The 20507-nt window shown below is 41.7% G+C and overlaps 1 protein-coding gene across 1 annotated transcript in view; it reads right to left on the minus strand.

Annotated features, from left to right (window-relative positions):
- The window catches only part of GAD2 (glutamate decarboxylase 2), a 60795-nt gene that overhangs the window by 23451 nt on the left and 16837 nt on the right, over nucleotides 1–20507 (minus strand). The window contains exons 8-11 of the mRNA XM_036344842.1: nucleotides 17208–17287; nucleotides 6314–6368; nucleotides 4727–4843; nucleotides 2144–2208 (exon numbers count right to left, since the gene is read on the minus strand). Of these exons, the coding sequence (XP_036200735.1) occupies nucleotides 2144–2208; nucleotides 4727–4843; nucleotides 6314–6368; nucleotides 17208–17287 (317 nt within the window). The remainder of the gene's footprint in view (nucleotides 1–2143; nucleotides 2209–4726; nucleotides 4844–6313; nucleotides 6369–17207; nucleotides 17288–20507) is intronic.

A 20507-nucleotide genomic window follows, 5' to 3' on the forward strand; every position in this document is an offset into this window, starting at 1 on the left:
CCTGGCATGCACTCTCAGTGACACCATCTCTGGCCATTTGCACGGTGCTAGCGAGGAAGAGGATTGCTTTCGGAGAATTGGGTTGGTTCTTGAAGGGGATGCCAGGCAGGGCTCTGGGAGCTTGTACCATTTTGTTATGTGGACAGCACTCTGGGATCCTGGTGACGATGAGGAAACCTCTGGATTTGGGGACAAAAATCAACTATGGATTTCCTCCACTTTAGCGTGAGTCCTAACGCTTGGAAAAACATGATACCCCAGGTGAAGCCAATTGTTTTCCTAAATTTGTGCCCATGCACATTATGCCCAGGGGTTTCCACAGGCCCTGCAACCTTATTCACCAACGAAAGTGTGCTTTTGGTGGATGATAAGTCAGCCTGTTGGATCATCTCAGATAAATGGAGGGAATTGAAGGGATTCTGAACAAAGCGAAACACCATCAATCCCTTGTTTTTAGGACGTCATGTCTAGCTGTTCCACTGGGTAGAGTTCATTACTATACAGTTGCAAGACCCGCGGCAGTGGCAGAGGACTCTGTTCCATTGCGAGTGTTCTAAGCCTTGCTCTCAAATAACAGTCTTTAGTGCAAAGGTGCGTGGGTGTGTTTTTCCCAGGCTCAGGGAAGGTAATTTAGCAGCTTTTAAGTCATCATCAGCGTAGGATGCTGCATGGCTTTTAGCACTCAGAGTCCCAGGTGGCATTAAAGGTAGAATAACAGATGCTCACTTTTTGTGCCCGTCACAAAGAAACTCAGAAAAGAGAAGGTACTGTGTACAGGACACTTCTGTCGAAATCACATGAATTTAATTCCTGTTCTGATCATTTAAACAGGCACCTCCTCAATTGTTCCCTTTTGTTCATTGCCTCTCCCTGTTTAGTTCATTGTCTCCTTAAGTTTTGGGTTTTGAGCAGATCGTCATGAGAAAAGGAGTGAGGCCTGTGAGAAGCCCTGAAGGACCAGAAGCAGAGACTAGAAGTGGCTCCTTGTAGGAAGGGACAGGCCTGTCCTCATCCACCCACACCCTCAGGCACCTGCAATCAGAGCAAGGGCAGCGACTCGGGACAGCGACATATCCTGCTGGTCTATGTCGAGTCTTCCCAGTCTTCTCTTCACTAAGGAGGCAGGGTGCCCTGACTCTGCTCAGCAGCCCCACTCCTCTCTCTACTCCCAGATTCCCTGGGTATTGGTTCTGGCCCGGCTGCCCTGCAGGACCAGCGGGGACAAATGCTCCCGACTGCCACCAGCCTGACTCCTCATCCTGGAACAGAAATTGTGCCAAACTGTCCGGGGGCAGAGCCAGTGGAAAGCTTTTCCTGGGCGGCATCTGGCTACTTGGCAGGGCACGCTGGGAATCTGGCAGCCTCCAATGAATTCAGGCCTGCTCAGTTGCCTGGAGTGTCAGAGCTCACCACCGCAGTTGACCTGCGGTGTCGTGATGGGAGAACAGGGAACTCTGAGCTCCCTCTGCATGTGGTCCAGAGCCCAAGGCTGGTTTTTCATTCTATGATTTTTGTTTTCTATTTGCTTTGGATCTGAATATGCTTTACACTAATCAAATAATATCTCTTTTGTGTTTTATGGCCTTTTCTCAATGATTTACTGCTTAGTTTCTGAATAAAGGTGCTTTGCAGCGTCTCTCAGAGTTATATCAGGAAAAAAAATATCATGGGAATAAAAGGGTGTTCCACTTTAAGTAAAGTGGCCATTGAAACCCAAACCTGTCATAAATTACAAGGTGTTTATTTGCTTTGCTAAATTATTTACTGGTTTCTTTAAAGCAGTGGATGTCATCCTTCATGGAACCCAAAAGCCATAGGTCTCTTTAGGAAAGTTTCAAACAATTTTGGTGGATGGTTCAGAGATCCTAGAAAGGTCATTCCTGACTTCTCTGGTGAACCGTGGGCCCCAGTTGGGAATCTGTGTGTCTGAGAGATATTCCCACTGCGCCATTCGATATAGGCTCTGGTTTCTTTTTGTTGATTACACATGGTATTTACACATATATGACCACACAAGGCAAGGCACACAAGGACTGCACAGAACAGGCTCACCTGTATACAACAGCTCTTAGAAATCGGGTGTAACTTGCTTTCAACATTTAGCTTTCACACTTAACATTGTGAACAAGAAAAATGTGTGTACCTCTCCACGCCGCTCAGCTTCCACTTGTGTTTTTGGGACATCAGCAATCCCCCACCCCAAGCGGCCTGAAAAAGGAAGATCATACAAGGAAAAAGGTAGAAGTTTTTCATTGCTTAAATTTCTATAGTTTGGTGTCTTTCAGAACAGTGAGCGTCTCCTTGACCCCAGAAAACTTAGGGGTTGGCCACCTTCCAGATTTTTTTTTAATTGTGTGGCTTTGATTCTGGTACAAGAACGTTGGTGAGTAGCACTGACTTTAGGTCATCCTGGCTTTATGATAAGTATTCAGAGAAAATTATTTCCCCTCTCTTTAGGAGCAGAAAACATTTAGAGGCTAAGCTAGATAAATTTCTATTATTCCAGAGGTATAGTCTGCATAGTAATTACCAAACTTCTTTCCCTTCCATGAGTCACAATGTGAGTTGTGCATTGGGCTACCAGAGACCCCTATGTTTTACACATGAAGACACTGAGAAAGGGTTGAACAACTTGAGTACCTTCAGTGACCTGGTCTCTGGACTGGGAATCTAAATCAATTAAACTAGATTTTCAAAGTTTAAATTAGGGGTCTGTTCTAAGGTTTCACACTCCATCCCTCATTTATATGGTGTAAGGAGCCACATTGGGGCCACCTTCCCTCAGTCTGCAAGAGAAAGAGACAGATTCTCCCCACAGCCCATCGTCAGCACTCAGTCCTAGTGAAGCTCCTCATCTCAGAGCAAGGAAACTTATTATCTGTACAGTGTAGAGTTGAGAACATGGGCTGGGGACCCTTTAAACATCTTCCAAGTTGCAAGGAAAACTCTTTTGGCAATTCTGAATGAATCCAGAGGGAGGACGCGGCTTCACAATCCAATTTCACTGCTGTGTAATTTTGGATAAGCTAATTTCTCTGTCAAAAGCAAAACAAACAAACAAACAAACAAACAAACAAACAAACAAAAAACCTACCACCAAAAAAGCAAGCAGGAGAGATTTGTACCAGTCAGTTAATTGAGCAATTAGAACATGGCCCTTAATTTTTTTTCTCAAGTTTTAAGATTTGAACTGGTAGAGTAATCTTCAAAAATAGGATGTCAAGATAGAGATTCATTGGAAGATATTAACCTCCTTTGTGGGTAAAAAATATTCCCGGGATTATTTTAAAGGGAAAAAACCACCACTGTTAGGGTATAATTGCTCCCCCAGCTTTGTTGTAATTTCAGTTCTTTTACAAATGTGTAATCTTTTAAGATTTTTTAGCTTAATTATAGAATGTGTAAACATTAAAGAGAATAAGTAGTAAACTTGATATGTTTCAAAGAAAGCTAATACAATTGGTTAAAAGAACTCCCAGCTCTGTTGTAATTATAATCCTGGAATAGAGACTGCAGCATCTGCTAGCGTAGGACACACAGACATTGCTATTTTTAAAGCAGTCAGGGTAATTGTCTTCCTGAATCAGCTAGCAAGGTTTAACAGACTCCCGGTTCCGAGACCAGGTCACTGAAGGTACTCAAGTTGTTCAACCCTTTCTCAGTGTCTTCATGTGTAAAACATAGGGGTCTCTGGTAGCCTAATGCACAACTCACGTTGTGACTCATGGAAGGAAAAGAAGTTTGGTAATTACTATGCAGACTATACCTCTAGAATAATAGAAATTTATCTAGCTTAGCCTCTAAATGTTTTCTGCTCCTAAAGAGAGGGGAAATAATTTTCCCTGAATACTTATCATAAAGCCAGGATGACCTAAAGTCAGTGCTATTCATCAACATTCTTGCACCAGAATCAGCTTACGCTTCCTTCACTGAGAAAGCCACACAATAATAAAAACAAAAGTCAGCTTTACCAAATACTGTGCTTAGTGATATTATTTTGACACCAACTCCTTATTTCAATCCTGGATCATTAACAGTTTGCAGATAGCAGCTAATCTTGAGCCACACTTTGAAAAATACTGGCCTAAATTTAAATCCCTGCAATTTGTCCTTCTAAAACTGGACAGTTTTTCATTTGAAAATGTGTTCATGGGCATTTTTTTTTTTTAGTGTGACTAAGCCTACAGTCAAAATTCTCACATCTAGTTTACCTTAGCTGATCAAGCTAAGAAATTGGAAATGTGGTGGTAGGTATTTCTTAGCAAGTTGTCAAGTCTGCTTTCTTCTCAGTATCTATAAATACCTGACTTGAGTTTTCTGAACCTTTGTGTTTCCTATATAAATGCAATTCCTGTTTATCCATGTGAACATTCTTGCAGGGCAGTAAGCTCTGCATGTGTGTGCTGTGTGTGTACAAAGGACATTGTGGTTCAATGGATTAAGAACTAAGTGCTCAGCTCAGGTACTGGCCAAAGAAATAAGAATATTATCATGTCGGGAACATTAAGGCATAATCAACCTCAGACTGCTTCCAGTGAATTTGTATATTTTGTCAATTGTGAGCTATTTTTGTCCTTTAAGTTATTAAAAGCTGAAATATTACCATTCGAAAATGAGAGAGAGAGAGAGGGAGCGAGAGAGAGAGAGAGAGGACAAATTTCATTCCACGCGCCCCAGGTGAAAAATGCGCAAGGACATTTTAGCGGCAGGCCTATGGGATACTTACATCCACATGCATCCAGATCTTATACTTTTTGCAAATGTCAGCGACAGCTAAGAGGGGATCAAATGCTCCATACACGGTGGTCCCAGCTGTGGCACTCACAAGGAAAGGGACAAATCCCTATGCAAATGAGAAAGCCCCAAGACGTGTAAAACAGGGGTTCAAAGATTCTTTAAAATAGCTGGCAAAAATAAATAAGTAAATAAATAAAAAAGAATAAAAAAATAAAATAGCTGGCAAAAACAAGGAAATCCCCCCTCTCATACAGGTGCATTTTTGGAGCCATCAGAAAGGCTATTGAAACCTCAGAGTCTGGTAGGAACAATATTCACACTCCAGGACTGGAGTTCTCCAGGCCATTCCTCGGGAACAGAAGACATTCTGGTTCTCAGAAGAGGCTACGCTGGACCCAGAGGTGAATACGCTTTGTGGTGCTCACCAGTCATTTATATTTTCTAGGGAGGTTTTTTGGCCTTTCCTCCTACCCTTTGATAACTTTCTAGTCTTTCTTGTTCATAAAAGGACCCCAACTTAATAAATCAGCAGAAAAGAGAACAATGAGAAGGAACTCCAACCAGCTCATTACTCCTATTTGGAAAATCCTCAGATAACTTATTTGGAATCTTAGAGAAGAAGATTCATATGGAGCTAAACAATAACCCCCGACTTTTATGCGTGTTAGTAGTTCTCAGTCTGTCTGGCCCTGGCTAAATGAAATTGATTGAAATAAGAGATCGCTGCTGAAAGAAGGCAGAAGAATGACTCAAATAGATGAACATGTTACTCCACGTGCTACAACATGATGTTACACAGTCAGTCTGTAGGTGGCAGCAAAGGCCTAATCAGTGATTTACCTTACAAGAAGTAGTTCCAGTACAAGAACAAGGGGAACCTCACGCTGCCAATTTATAGGGGGGAAAAGGCATATAAATAGAAATAATTATTCCTGAGTTCATAATAATCAAAAGGTGTTACAGCGTTGAACTAGGACCTGTAGGTTATATTCAGTGGAAATTTAATTAAGAGAATTCTAGAAATAAGCTCTCTGGCTTGCGAACCATCCAGGGATGTACATGACTTTCCAGAGCTTTGTGGGACTCTGTAGCAGGTCTCCAAAACTTATTACGTCTAAAGAGTTCTAAATGGTTTCTGAAAAAGAAGGCGTTTAGAGAGCCGGGCATATCAGTATGTGTATAGGCAGGGAAAAAATGGCCCCTTTCCAATAACCTCACAGCAGTAACTGACACGCTGCATTAGCATTCTGATATTTTCCACTTTTTGATCTTTCAAATGTGTCTGCTTGATGCCAAGCCTCTTCACACAAGAAGACAAATGCTTTGGAAACTCCTACAATATTATTGTGGATATTATTTATTCAGCAACTTAGACCTTTAGAAATACAGGTCTAAAAACCGGAGAAATAAGTAATGAGTAGATGCAAAATTCCATATTCTCATTAAAGCTGGGAGGTTGAGGTTCGGGTCCTCTTTTTAATAATAAAACCAAAGTGTGTTCTCCATTGGATCGGACTACAGATTTGTCCCCTTAGCTTGTCATGGGCTAGAGGTGAAGCTCCCTACAAAAACTTACTTTTTGTTTGGCTTCAAGGATCCTTCTTTCAAGGTCAGATGGGATCATTTTCCCCCTGGAAGGAAAAATAGATTATAGATTTGCTTTGAATAATTTCCTTTTTTTGTCCTTGACAAGCGGCAACATGAGGGTAAAAATCCAACCCTAAACCGTTGATAATAATAATCAGTTTAAACAACTCTCGTCGCTTTTCAGAAAGAAATGCATTTCCTCCCTGAATGATGCAAGGCTGCAGTATCTGGCAGGTTCCGGGGACTCCTGACCACTGTGCACTCGGCACAGACCCTGCTTTTCAGGTCATCTTCTTAATTCGGTTAAAACAAGGCTGCTTTGGAGCAAGACATTTGGCAATGGAGGGAGAGTGCAGAAAAAGACTTGTATTTCAAATCTTCTAATGGATGGACCTGCAATTTCACATACAGACAAAATACCAAGATGAGAAAATGCATTCTGAAGCCTTTGAATGAAATATTAAGCCAAAAAGCTACCTAATTACATGCTAAGTGCTAAAATCATGAAGCAGGACAAGAACTCATAAACTCAAATTTCAAGCAGGAATTGGAGAAAAAACATCCTTTCATCCCCATAATGCTTCTTTCCTAAAATAAAAACACAAATAGTGCTTTGCTTGCTATAAAACTCCACTATTATAACAACCAGAGGAGTTGATTTCTCCAAGAAGCCAGATGTGGCGAGATGTGTGATCTTAGTCAAGTTTCTTAATTTCCCTGTGTGTATTATTATTACTAACCCTAGGACACAGTGGCAATAATATCACTCATAGAGTTATGAGGATTTAATGAGTTAATAAATGCAAAGTATTTTAAAAGTATTTGACATATGGGACGCATTCAATAAATGTTAGCTTTTATTTTTGGGAAAGTTTTTATGTATTGTGACATTCCTATCTAAGACGTTTGGGGAAGCACAGGCAAAGGGCGGACAGAGTAGGTACAGAGGACCGAAGGAGTGAAATATTCTTTCAACCAACACAGCTCTCTTGAGGTTGCCAGACCGGTTAAACTTTTCACAGCAACGTCCTTGATCTAGGTGTGTTTTTTTTTTAAAGCAATTTGGAGAAATACGTTATGAGGAGGAGGTTGGAACAATAAATGGTGGGAGGGTGCTACTAGCATTTAGTGAGCAGCAAGAGGGGCAGTAGTATTGGTCACTAGCTCAATAGTCCATCCGTGGCTGTCCCTGTGAGTCCAGATATAGCACGAGAATTGGGCTGCTTCGTTACATCTCCTAGTGTGATCATGCCTAAGGTTTTGCATATTGAAATGTTATTTTATTGTTATTGTGCTACCATCTCTCCATTTAAAAACATAATTTGTGCATTATATAGTGAGCAGGTAAGTTATATTTTCTACAATTTTCATTTCAGGCTAATAAAGGAGGTGCTGCAAATAGTCGGAATATAAAGCAGACATTAGGCCTGAAGGCATTGAGAACCACTGATTTATGCGAAGTTGTTTGCCAAAGAAGGCAATTACCTGGCGATGGTAATGGACAAGTTAATAGTGATTAGTCAGACAGGGGGGTAACGAACAAAGGCATTGAATGTGCATTAGGTACAAAGGATGCACTCCACCTCGGAGCAGCCACCTTTGGGGAACTTCTATGCAATGGGGACAGGAGGAGGGACAGAGGGAGTGCAGAGGTGGGGAGGGCATCTCACTCCCTGTCTTTCTTTCTTCACTTCACAGCTTAGCCTGGGAGCAACCTCGAAGGAGTGATTTTCACCTCTCCTAGACCAGACTGCCGAAACACCCCACTCCAGCCCTGCTATAAGCAAAATGTTCACCTTTCAGAGGAAATGCAGATATTTATCTTTTATATAAAGTTCTAAGCACATTACATTTACTGTAGTGCCTTTGTGGAATATGGAGATTGAAAGAATTCCCAGAAATTGTTTACAAATTCCCAATTTTACCTGGTCTACTAAAACCAATCACCTGTCTGCCTTGCGAAGTTTGAGGTGGACTAGCTTGACAATAGCTATCTCCTCATCTAATCATGTTCTGTTAAGTTTAGGCAGTAAGGTATCACAGATTAAGGCACATTAGAATTGGAAGGGGCTCAAACCTGATTCCAGTTTAATTGTCTCCTTTTACAAATGAAAAAACAGGCCAAGAGAGGCAACGTGACTGCCCAAGATCAAAAGCTGGTAAAAGGCTGGTTGTCACTAGAAATAAAATGAGCAGCTTCCGGCACAAACTCGAAGGGCCAAAGATACAGGAAACCTATTTGGGAAGATTGGAGTCTTTTAAGATAAGATAAATCCTTTAAGATAATATCTGAATTTCATGGATCAGAGGTGTCATTCAAGTCTTCCAGGAAAGCAGTGATGAACATACAGTTGGTTCCATTTCTGTATTGGCGAGTTGTGGGGCAGCAGGAAGGGGCAAGCTTATCAAATGCAATATGCCCCCCTTAGCCATGGGGATGCGTTCCAAGACCTCCACTGCATAGAACCAAACCCTATACATATATACTATGTTTTTTTCTTATACATACATGCCTATGAGAGAGTTTAATTTATAAATTAGGCACAGTAAGAGATAAACAACTAATAATAACAGAACAATTAGGCAATATACTGTAATAAAAGTTAAGTAAATGTGGTCTCTCTCTCTCTCTCACAGCTTATTGTCTTTATTCACCTTTTCACTTAAAGAAAGCACTTCATGGCTTCCCTTTGGTATCTGCATTGTCAACATTACTACTCTTACACGTTGGGCTATTATTAAGCAAAATAAAGATACTCTGTCTTCCACTCCCATATTTATTTTGTCCACTTCAGAACCCAGAGCCTGGCACACTGCAGGTGGCAGCTCAACATTCGTTGGAGGTGTGTGATTAGAAGGCAAAGTTTAACTCAAGGATGATATTACTGTGTTTACTTTATTCTTTGACCAGACAGCTAGTGTGGGGGCCTCTGGAGACAAAATTTTTCATTTATCTTAGAATTGGCTGAAATACTTTAGAATAATGGTTTTTAAATTTTAGTGCACATAAAAATCACCTGTGTGTGTTTTTATTTATTTTTATTTTTGTTAATTCTCATCCAAGGATATTTATCTTTTTCCTTTGATTTTTAGAGAGTGTGGAAGGGAGGGAGAGAGAGAGAGAAAAAAAAAACCCACCACATTGATGTAAGAGAGACACATCGACCTATTGCCTCCCACACGCACCCCAACCAGAGCTGAGATGGAGCCTGCAACTGAGGTATGTGCCCCTGACCAGAATGGAGCACGGGACCCTTCAGTCCAGGGGCCAACCCTCTATCCTGAACTGGTTAGGGCTGTGTGTGCCTTTAAAACACAGATTCTTTGGCCCCGCTGTTAGGGATTTTGATTCAGTCAGTCAGTTATAAGACAGGAATTAATGAATCCCACAAGTATTTATTGCGAACTTACTATGTGCTAAACACTGGGTAAACAGCCAGTTTCTACTCCCCAGGGCTCACATGCCAATAAGGAAGATACATAATAACATAGTTAGTAGACAAACATGCATAAGAATTTGCATTTCTAATAAGCACCCAGGGTGATGCGGAAGCGGGTAGACCTAGCTCCAAGAAATACTGTTTTAGAAATGGAACGTTTAACCTGGTAGGCACTTAAATAACTGGGTAACATACTAGCCAAGTACTTTCATGTGCCCCATGGTTTTGAGTCAGCATGGCTTGGGTAGCGAGCAGAAGGAGCTCCCCGATGTGGCCCTATGCGGCCCTGCCTGCCCGTGTGCTGTGGGCGAGTACATTGGGTGACGACCAGCAGGCTCTTCTGAGGATTAGGAGCTGTCTGGCCAGTCCTGGCTTTTCCAGCCCAGCATCTCTCCGTGCAGGGCAGCTGTGGATGGCAGCTGTCGCATCCTCTGTCTGTTCTAAAAGCATTTCTATAGCCAAAAGTTCTTTAATGTTTACACATCCAACTTTTAGGCTCACATGTAAGTGGTGACCGGCTCTGTAACGCTGCTTTCTGTTAGTTGTTGGTGTTTACTAGTAAGAAAGCAACATTAAAGTGATGCCTCTTGAACCAGACTGCTGCTTTGAATGCTGCGGTTTTGCATTAAATTCCCGATTAGCTGTAGCCTTTGAAAATTCACATGATGCTATAGGGTCAGATAACTGCATAAAGTTGCCTGGGGAAAATGCCACAATGCCAGCTAGAGGATTTTGCCAGCAGGAAAAATCCTCTCCTTGTGGGAAGGGCAAAAACCATGGATTACATCATGTGTGGATTTTTGACTCAGATTCATGGCTATCCTTCATGGCTCTGAAGGAGAAAGCTACCCATCCTACCTAAAGGGGCACGTTCCTGCAAGGTGTGTACCTCCAGGCAGGCATTCCACTGGGCACATATGGGGTGCTTGAGTTATTGGTGACCTGCTCATTGACCTGCTGAACGTGTAGTAATTCTACCAGCCTTTACTAAGTGAGGAGAGCTTGGCTCTGCTCACAGAGACATGAGCGCAAAGAAGAAAGGATGTGTGAGTCCTTCCTGTTAGAAAGTGACTAATGTTATGATCACTGTTAATAGCAACACAACATCAGTGATAATGACTTATCAGTTTTAGGAAGAGTCACTGCACTATGCCTTAGATAAGGCTCTGAGAAGCAGCTGAATGTGGCTAAACATTTGAAATGAGGAGACAGAATAAACCGGCTCCTGCTCCAAACCTTGTGCTAATTGTGTGTACTTGAAGCACTTAGTTCTTCCTTGTACTCACCTGCCTCACAGGTTTACATGAGGATCAAATGAAATAGTAAATGTAAAACACTATAGGGCAGTCAGTGCCGGAAGCCAGTTCCAGCATGTCAGCAGGGCTGAATCATCTGGAGATGGCTGAGGGCATTTCCCCAAACCTGAAAAGGATGCATTAAATGATTGCTTGCTGCCAGACAGCTCAGGGCATTTTAATCTACATGTTATTGCCTCCTACTGGCCACACACCTGAACAGCAGGAGGCATTTCCCCTAATCTGACAATGGATTCTGTGCCTAGCCCTACCCCTTGAAGTGTATATCTACCTCCCCTTAGGACAAATTGTGTTAATAAAAAGCATGGGGTCCTGAGACAAGGAGAACTTAGTTCCTTTAACTCAGCCTTCTCTTACTCCCCATAATGCCTTTCAAAACTATGTTTCGTCTATGGACTCTCATTTAATTTACACACAGTGCCTTCTCTAGAATTCTGAACGCTTGTGGATGCTGGATCAAGACCACTGGCATTAATTGGCACCCTAAATATGGACAATTTGGATATGAAGTGTTCGCCTGAGCGGATAAAACAACACCAGTGATGGTGGTAAGATTAACTGTGCATAAAGCCCATGTCAGCTTCAGAAGCCTGTGGATCTGTAAGTGCATGGGTGATACTTATAGTTTAAGTCAGATTATAATGGGGAAGAATTTGGTTAAAAGGCAAAATTATAAAGAAATTGGAATATTAAAAGGTACTTTTTAAAATCAGGCTGAAAAAAGAGTGCAGTGGTCATCTTTAATGTGGTTTCTTGTTCAAATAATAAAATACCTAATTTGTTTTGAGGATCAAAAATCTATAATTTCTAAAAAACCGCCAGATCCTCAGCTTCTGATCTCAAAAGCGGCTGGAGCGGGCAGAGCTATCAGCTCTCCCACAAAAAGACTATTTAATGCTTTGTTTAAAAATTACCTAAGATCAACCGAAGGACTTGTATACATGTATATAAGCCAAACCAATGGACATGGACAACAGGGGGATGGGAGCATGAGTGTGCGGGGCGGGGGGGGGGGGGGGGGGGGGGGGAGGTTAGGGGTTAATGGGGGGGATGAGGACACATTTGTAATACCTTAACTAATTAAAAAAAAATTACCTAAGAACGTATTGGGATAAGCTAATTCTGGCAAAAATAAGTGTGAAAGCTAGTTATTACTTTGGAAAATGGAATAAAAAAAGGTTTGGGAAAAGAACTTTGATTTGGTCTTGTTGATCTGTCATTACCTATTAAGCATGCCTTTAGTTTAATTGAAAAGAGAAATGCAGCCAGGTCAGTATCTGAAACTTCCCCCAAAGCAAATAGGAGGCGGGGAGAAGGGAGACACATGGCAATCCTGTATGGACGGACCCCCCCCCTCTCCCCCGCCCCGAGTACACTAATTTAAAAAGTCTCATTCTCGCCATGAAAAGTTTTACAAAATTTAGAAACGTGTCTGGGATTTCTGTGCACGTGTAAAGAGAAAAGCTAGCTTAAAACAAATGCGTGCACAGTCCAATTTTGGATTTTAAAAAAGTTTTGAGCTAAACTTAACTCTCTTTACGGATGGTGTAGAAAAAACAAAACTGTTTTTTCTTCAGAAAGATGGCAGAAAGGAACCAAAAAAAGATTCAGGCTGGTTCTAGCAACAAGATTGGTATTTCCATAATAAAAAGTAGTTTATTTAAACAATAATGGACTTTTAATGTTCAAAAGCTAACATTAAAGCCACCAAGAAAACCAGTACATTGTCTCTGTTACAAAAATTTGCCAAAGAAAATGCCTTAAGATAATTATAATTGGATTTAAATTTCAAAAAAGTTGTTGAGACATAAATAATATATTAATTATAAAGGTCCAATAGCCTGGGGGGAAAGCTAGCTGCGCCTCTTTAATGGAGGAAGGGGCGAGTCGCCCTTCTCCCAGCAGAAAAATTTGGTCATGTTAAATTAGGCAGGTAAATCAGAGTTCCCCACCAGCAGCTTCCCAGCTTCCCCTCCTTGGGGCTGGTCATATTTCCGGCAAAAAAAATGTAACTAATTTGTATTTATATGGCTACATGCCTGCTACTGAGCTCTAGCAGCTTAATCTGAGAAATGCTAAAGATTTGACTTGCCAGCTCTAAAAGTTTAAGGTTCAAATTAAATTGGGAAAAATTTTATAGTTGTGGTAACTAAATGCCTAAAATATAGAAATTTATTTTTGAGAAAATAAAATTTTGTGTTTTCTCTGAAATAATTAGGAATTCAAAATATATTTCTTATTGGCCTAATTAAAAAGGAGGGTTAATTCTGTGATCTGAACCAAATTTTTAATATAAAAACCAATTTAAATTTAATTGATATCTTCTAAGATAATGATAAAAAGTATATAATCTTTAAATCATATATATATGGTTTCAACTATCTGCAGAACAAGACAAAATCTGCCACCCAGTCACCAATAGACTGATGAGCAGAGTCAGAAAAAGTGCTGTAAGAAGGGAAAGCCTTAGAGAGCAGGTCCAGGTTCATGTTTTGCAAAGTCGGCATGAACTTTGTGAAGCACACTAGGAGAAACTTTGTCTGTCTCAGGTGATTTCTGAACTGCACGCCTGATTTTCACGGGGACTTGATAGATAATAAGAAGAACATGGCCACTGGGAGGGTTTGAGCAGATTCCAGTGGGAACTGTGGCTGCAGATGACTTTTCAAGGCCTCCTCCTGGCCCCTGGCTCCAAATATGTCAGTGTCACTTAATCCATCAAGACCAGGCTCTCAATCTTAAACTCATGCTATACAGATGGTGTGAATTATTAGATTCAAAGACTATCTGTAGCTACCAACGTAGCTTTAATTTTCTTTTCCAAAATGTTCTCATACAATACTGCTAGGAGTAGATTCATGAAACCTATTGAAAGGCAATATGGCCTGATGTGTCACTTTCCTTGTGAATGTTCACAGATTTTAGGTTAGCAATAATATAAAGAAATAACCATAGATGTAGAAGCCCTGGGCCCGTAAGAACGTTCCCTGAAGGATGTAAAGGTTGTTTACAAGAGAAACACCAAAAATAGGGAAATAAGCAGTAGGGGACTAATATTTTGTGCTTGCTCTGTTCTAGCTGTCATTTTTAGCATTTTACGTTTGTCAATGCATGTAACTTGCACAACAACCCTATGAAGCAGGTGCCATTACTTTTTCCTTTCCTTAGCTGAGGAAACAGGCATGGATCGGTGTTTGTCCCGACTACTGCTGGAGCGGAGATTTATTTAAACAGAGTACTCTCATTTTTTCCCACAGCCACTCCTCAAAAATTATGTAAAGTGTGTTGTATTTGTAATAATGTAGAAATATATTTATGTTATCATGTTTAATTAGAAAAAGAAAGATGATCACAAATGTAAATATTATTCAAAAGAGAGGGGGCGGGGAAAGAATAAACCTCTATGCTTAAAAAGATACTCAAAGGTTTAGACAGCAATGTAGTACAATCTTTGGGTGGGAGAGCTATGATTTTTCCCTGCTATTTTCTACGTTTTTAAAAGTGAGCATATATTACTTTTTTTTTAAACTTTTTTAATTTTTTTAAAATATATTTTATTGATTTTTTACAGAGAGGAAGGGAGAGAGATAGAGAGTTAGAAACATCGATGAGAGAGAAACATCGATCAGCTGCCTCCTGCACATCCCCCACTGGGGAAGTGCCTGCAACCCAGGTACATGCCCTTGACCGGAATCGAACCTGGGACCCTTCAGTCCGCAGGCCGACGCTCTACCCACTGAGCCAAACCGGCTTTGGCAAACTTTTTAAATGTTAAAAATGTTTCCTGCTGCCACTCCCATTCCCCCTGCTTCCCTCCTCCTTGCTTCAATTCACTTCATACACGCACCACAAGATTTTTCTTCTAGTCCTTATTTCTCCCACCTTTATTTCATATGCTTTTTTCCCTCTTTCCTTTTCTCTTCCTTCTTTCTCCTGTGTTGCTCCGTGCCTCCCCTCCTCATCTCACAAGGCCCCTGAGCAGAAGGAGACAAAGCCCCTTGGCCCTACCGGTGGTGAATGACAGACACCTTTGGCCTCGGTCCCAGCTGCCCTGTCAGTGGTTTCTTTCCCTGCAACACTTTGCTTTTCCTTCTTCTAGGCCTGCACTTCTCTATGGAGCATGCTGCTGCTTCCGGACAGTCGGATGTCCTCAGCTCAGCCTTTGCTCTCATAAATACCTGGAGGTCAGGCTTAGGGGACGCCTCCCAAGGCTATTTCCATGGTCACAGCCTGATTTTCACAGGAGTAGAAGCAATATTGGTGCCATAAGGAGTGGAGCCAAGAGCCCCCTCTGCTCTCCCAGATAATCTATCCTCCCATTGGGATTCAACTCAAGAGCACCTACAAAGCCATAGCCGGTTTGGCTCAGTGGATAGAGAGTTGGCCTGCAGACTAAAGAGTCCCGGGTTCGATTCTGGTCAAGGGCACGTGCCCAGGTGGTGGGCTCGATACCCAGTAGGGGGCGTGCAGGAGGCAGCCCATTGATAATTCTCTCTCATCATTGATGTTTCTCTCTCTCACTCCTCTCCCAAATAGATATATACAATTTTAAACAACACCTACAAATTGGAAAATACATGGCCTGCCAGACAATTCTTCCCTGGATTCCAGGCTCATTACTTATAACCATTTGGCTACAGAGTAAGGAAATGTTTTTTTATTTAAATCTTTATCCCCAGTTAGAAAATTTTGTGTCTGTACCAATTTTCTCCTCAAGTACCTGATAGTGAGGAACACTGGAAGCCTTAAAAGTATAAAGTGGTTCCTTTTTCAGAATGTGTTCACCTCACTCCAGTCCTCTATCATTTCACGCCCATCTTACTGCTAGAGTCACTGACCAGTCTCTCATCTTCCTTGCTCCCTGAAGGGTGTTTCATTCATGCCCTTGGCAGATAAAAATGCTTGCAAGTTACCTGGTGTCCAGAATCATCAAGTTCAAATGCTAAGTTTAGCTTTTTATCCCCAAAAAGAAAAAAAGAAAACATCACTGTTTTTTTTCATTGTAGAGGTAATGTGCACTCCTTGCAAACAAATTCTGGCAATATATAAAGGTGTGAACAAGAACATGGCAGGTTATTGTAACTTTATCTTCCAGAGGGAGATGTGGCTATTAATCAGTTTGGTTTATTGAGTTTTCAAAATCCCACATGGCCAGACATGTTTGCTATGGCTGTCCCCTTGCCCTCCTGGAGCCCCACAGACTCATTGCTGCTTCTGTGGCTTTGCTGGTGGTACTCAATCTTCTGCTATTGTCCCCATCCCCACCCCCGTTTCCAACTCATCTCCAATTTTTAAAATCCAGCTCAAGCCCTCGCTGCTGCATGAAGCCTTTCAACCTTACCAATGTATACAATGTGTACTCTGGGCCACACAATCCAACCATATCAATGTCTCTTCTGATGCTACTCCATCTCTCCACTTAGATCATATTCTGTCAGGGCCCTGGGATTATGCCTTATCTTTTTCTAGAGCTTAGTGGTATGGTGGGCAATCATAAATGTCTGTCCCATAAATTCATACCAATAAATAAGTGGTTAATTTAATTTTTATAGGTTCCAAGCTACAGGCTAATGATAATTTACATGAATATCTTGAAAATGCTATTAAATCTTCCTTTCCCCTTCCCCTCCCCACCTATCCACAGAGTGCCTATGAAGGTATGGGTGTCAATGAAAACCTGGATTCTTCTTTGGTTCCAGCACAAAGCTGATGAGTTGCTGAGGCATTATTTATTCCCTACTCGCTAAAATGCCCCACCCACTTCTGTAATTACTCCATCAAGTGCACACCATCCAGGGTTCCTAGAATGATGACATCACCATAAATCAGTGATCAAGTTGTTGGTGTTGATGAATGTCCTCGTGCACCATCTTGGTGTAGAATATTTTGATAGATTTAACAAAGGTTCTGATTCAGTCAAGGGCCGTGGAAGGCTCCATGGCACTGAGGGACACCATCCCACGACTCTGAGCAAGAGCCCGTGTGAAAAAGAAAGTGAATGGCGGTGGCCAGGATTGCAGCCAGGTTTTCTCCCCCAATGGTCATCACCTGTTTTCAGACTAAAAGGTATACATATGTGTGGAATTTGCAAATTGCTAACAAACAAGGGTTGCATATTCATGCTCACCTCTCATCACATTTAATTAGAATCACGCTGTCTGTTCCAATGCCCAAGGCTGCAGCTCCCTTCTTGAGAGAAAAATGACTCTGTAAAAAAAGCATATTAGTAATTAGCTGCATATAAAGTCAAAATCCACTCCCTTAGCTATTTTTTTTTTTCATTTCTCCTATTTCTAACCTGTGCCTCCAAAGCCTGGATTGCTGCGAGAAGAAGGCATCCTTCACTTGGGCTTAAAAAATTGTCGCGAAATCTACATAACATAAAATTTACCAACTTTATCATTTAGAAATGCACAATTCAGTGGGTTAAGTACATTAATGTTGTTGTGCACCCATCACTACCATCCATCTCCAGAACTCTTTCCATCTTGCAAAACTGAAACTCAACCCATGAAACAACAGCTCCTTATTCCTCCCTCTCCACAGCCCTTGGAGACCACCATTCTACTTTCTGTCTCTATGAATCTGGCTATCCTAGGAACCTCATGTAAGTGGAACCGTGCACTATTTACCCTTGGTGAGTGGCTTGTTTTACTGAGCATAAGGTCCTCAAGATTCATCCACGTCGTAGCTTATGTCAGAATTCCCCTCATTTTCAATGCTGAATCATATTCATTGTATACATACATCACGTTTTGTTTTCCATTCATCCATCCATGACACTTGGGTGGCTACTCCCTTTTGTCCATATGGATACTGTAATATGACCATGGGTGTGCAGATATTTCTTTGAGCCATACTTTTAATTCTTTGGAGTATACTCAGAAGTGAACTGCTGGATCATATGGTAAGTCTATTTTTGAGGAATTGTCCTACTGCTTTCCACATCAGCTGTACCATTTTCCCACTCCCACCAGCACTGCTCCATGGTTCCAGTTTCTACACATCCTGTCAATAACTATTTTCTGGATTGTGTTTGAGACTAGTCATTCTAATGGGGTGGAGGGATACCTCATTATGGATTTGCTTTGCATTTCCCCAATGCTCAGTATCACCAATAATTATGATTAGTGATACTGAGCATGTTTTCATGTGCTTATTGGCCACTTCGGAGGAATGTCTATGCAAGTCCTTTGACCACTCTTGAATAGATGTTTTGTTTCTTTGCTTGTTTGTTTGTTGCTATTGTTGTTGAGTTCACTTGGACTTTTAAGTGAAATACTAAGCCCCTGGAAATTGTAAAAGGACCTGCTACTCCAACACACAGTAATCCAAGCCAATGTTATATACAAGGGGTAAGCGCACATCGACTGTCTCCAGCAGCTGTGTATGTATGGCTCCCAAACTTCTATTTTGCTACCAAGAGGTTACACTCAGTTTCTCTCACAGTTCAGTGAAATTGTGTGCACTCAAGAGAAGAGATTGGCTTTAAATTCAGCACCTTTTGTCCCAGGATTCCTGGAGGGGCTATGTGTTGTGCAGGTGACTGCCCGGCCTGGGCTGGGCTCCGGAAGGAGGCCTTGGTTCCTGGCTTGGGCAGAACGCTGTGTGGGAAAGGCCACACTGACAAAGCACAGCCACATCTTCGTGCTCTTGGTTATTGATTCCGGATAGGAATCTGAATCTTTTTTTTTTTTTAATGGCTGTATCACTGTGCAATGTGGAAAGCTGAGTGGCTAACTTAAGCCCAGCTGTACTGCATCTGCTCAGCAGCCTCCTACTATTAACTACAGATCATTAAGCCGTCCAAGAGGGAGCCGCTGCCTCAATTTACATCTCCAAAGGGCTGCTGGCTGGAATTTTAAGTTATGGTTCCTGAGTGGGCTCTCTTTTCAAAGGCCCACTTTTGACTTATTTGAATTCTTACATATGCAGCATAGGAACTGCTATTATACTTCTAGGGGGTGTGTCTTATAAACAAGAGGAAATCACATTTAAAACAGTAGCAAACAATGCAAACCAGTTAACGGGGCACTGAACAGAGGCGTTTTAAAAGCCCGGTGTCGCTGAGAAGTAATGAGAAAGGGCCATTAGCCTCATTTTACAACCTCAGAAAGACAAAGTGGACATTTGTTACCAAGATACCTGGGAACTAGGAGAGAAAGCTTAATTGGGTTTGTAAAGATGCCTGTCTCGTCACTAAAAAAAAAAATAGTAGTCTCTCTTGCTTACTTAGCAGATCCCTAAGCCACCCAGGAAAGGGCGAAAACAGCGCTAAGTCTCCCGGCTAGGAGGGCACAGAACAGAGGAAACAGCTGCCCCACTGAGCAAGCACAAGCCTCAAATTAGGCCCCTCAGTGAATGAGCTTGTAAGCACTAAACTGCCAAGTGGCAAATTGGGGATAAGTGAGAGATCTGGTGCACCTGGTCAATGAGAGGAAGTCGTCTCATCTGGTATTTAATGGGAAAGGCTAGGGATCCTCAAATGAGGAACAATTAACCAGGATAATTGATCACTGTACCAAATACCACACACTTAAAGACAAACACATGCCCAAATAGAAAGCTTAAAGATGGGGAACAAAGGTGATATGAGGCATGAAAAAGAAAATTAGATACCGAACGCATTTATATTTCAGGAAAGGGAGCAGGGAAATAGCTAGATGTTGTCCACAAAATAGCAAGGGACCCATAAAGAGGAAGGGACTTGAGAGACAAAAAAAAGACACTGCCTAATGAGGAAGAAACAGTGAAGCCAGCTTAAATGGCCCATCTCTCTGTGCTGATGGAGAATCATTTGTAATCCTTAGCACCACATCTCTTGGAACCACTTGTTGATGAACCAGAGCACAGCAGCAACCTAGATGCTGAGGAGCCTGGAAACCAAGTGTCTAGTGACGTCTCAGAGAACACTTGGTCATAAGCAGAGATAAAGAGGGTCATGTGGCATATGTGCGGCCTTTATATCTGAAGGGCTATGCCAGAGGTTCTCAACCTGTGGGTCGCGACCCCTTTGGCGGTCGAACGACCCTTTCACAGGGGTCGCCTAAGACCATCCTGCATATCAGATATTTATATTACGATTCATAACAGTAGCAACATTACAGTTATGAAGTAGCAACGAAAATAATTTTATGGTTGGGTCACAACATGACGAACTGTATTTAAAGGGCCAGAAGGTTGAGAACCACTGGCCAAGGCGGGAGTAGAGGAATAGCCTGACTGCTTTGGGTGGCTTCAGAAAGGAGAACTAGGAACAAAAATTGGAAGCTATAAGGATTCAGATGTGTCCCTCAAATCATCAAGACTGTTGTAATAATCGGTTCATCAATGGAATAGCTGGGGAATGAGCTAATGAATGCCCCTCTGGCCCTCCCGCCTCCCCAATTTTGGAAAAAATAACAATTGGCCCCTCTGCTAGAATCTA

The sequence above is a fragment of the Myotis myotis genome, unplaced genomic scaffold (assembly GCF_014108235.1).
Source record: "Myotis myotis isolate mMyoMyo1 unplaced genomic scaffold, mMyoMyo1.p scaffold_m19_p_1, whole genome shotgun sequence".
Classification (NCBI taxonomy): domain Eukaryota; kingdom Metazoa; phylum Chordata; class Mammalia; order Chiroptera; family Vespertilionidae; genus Myotis; species Myotis myotis.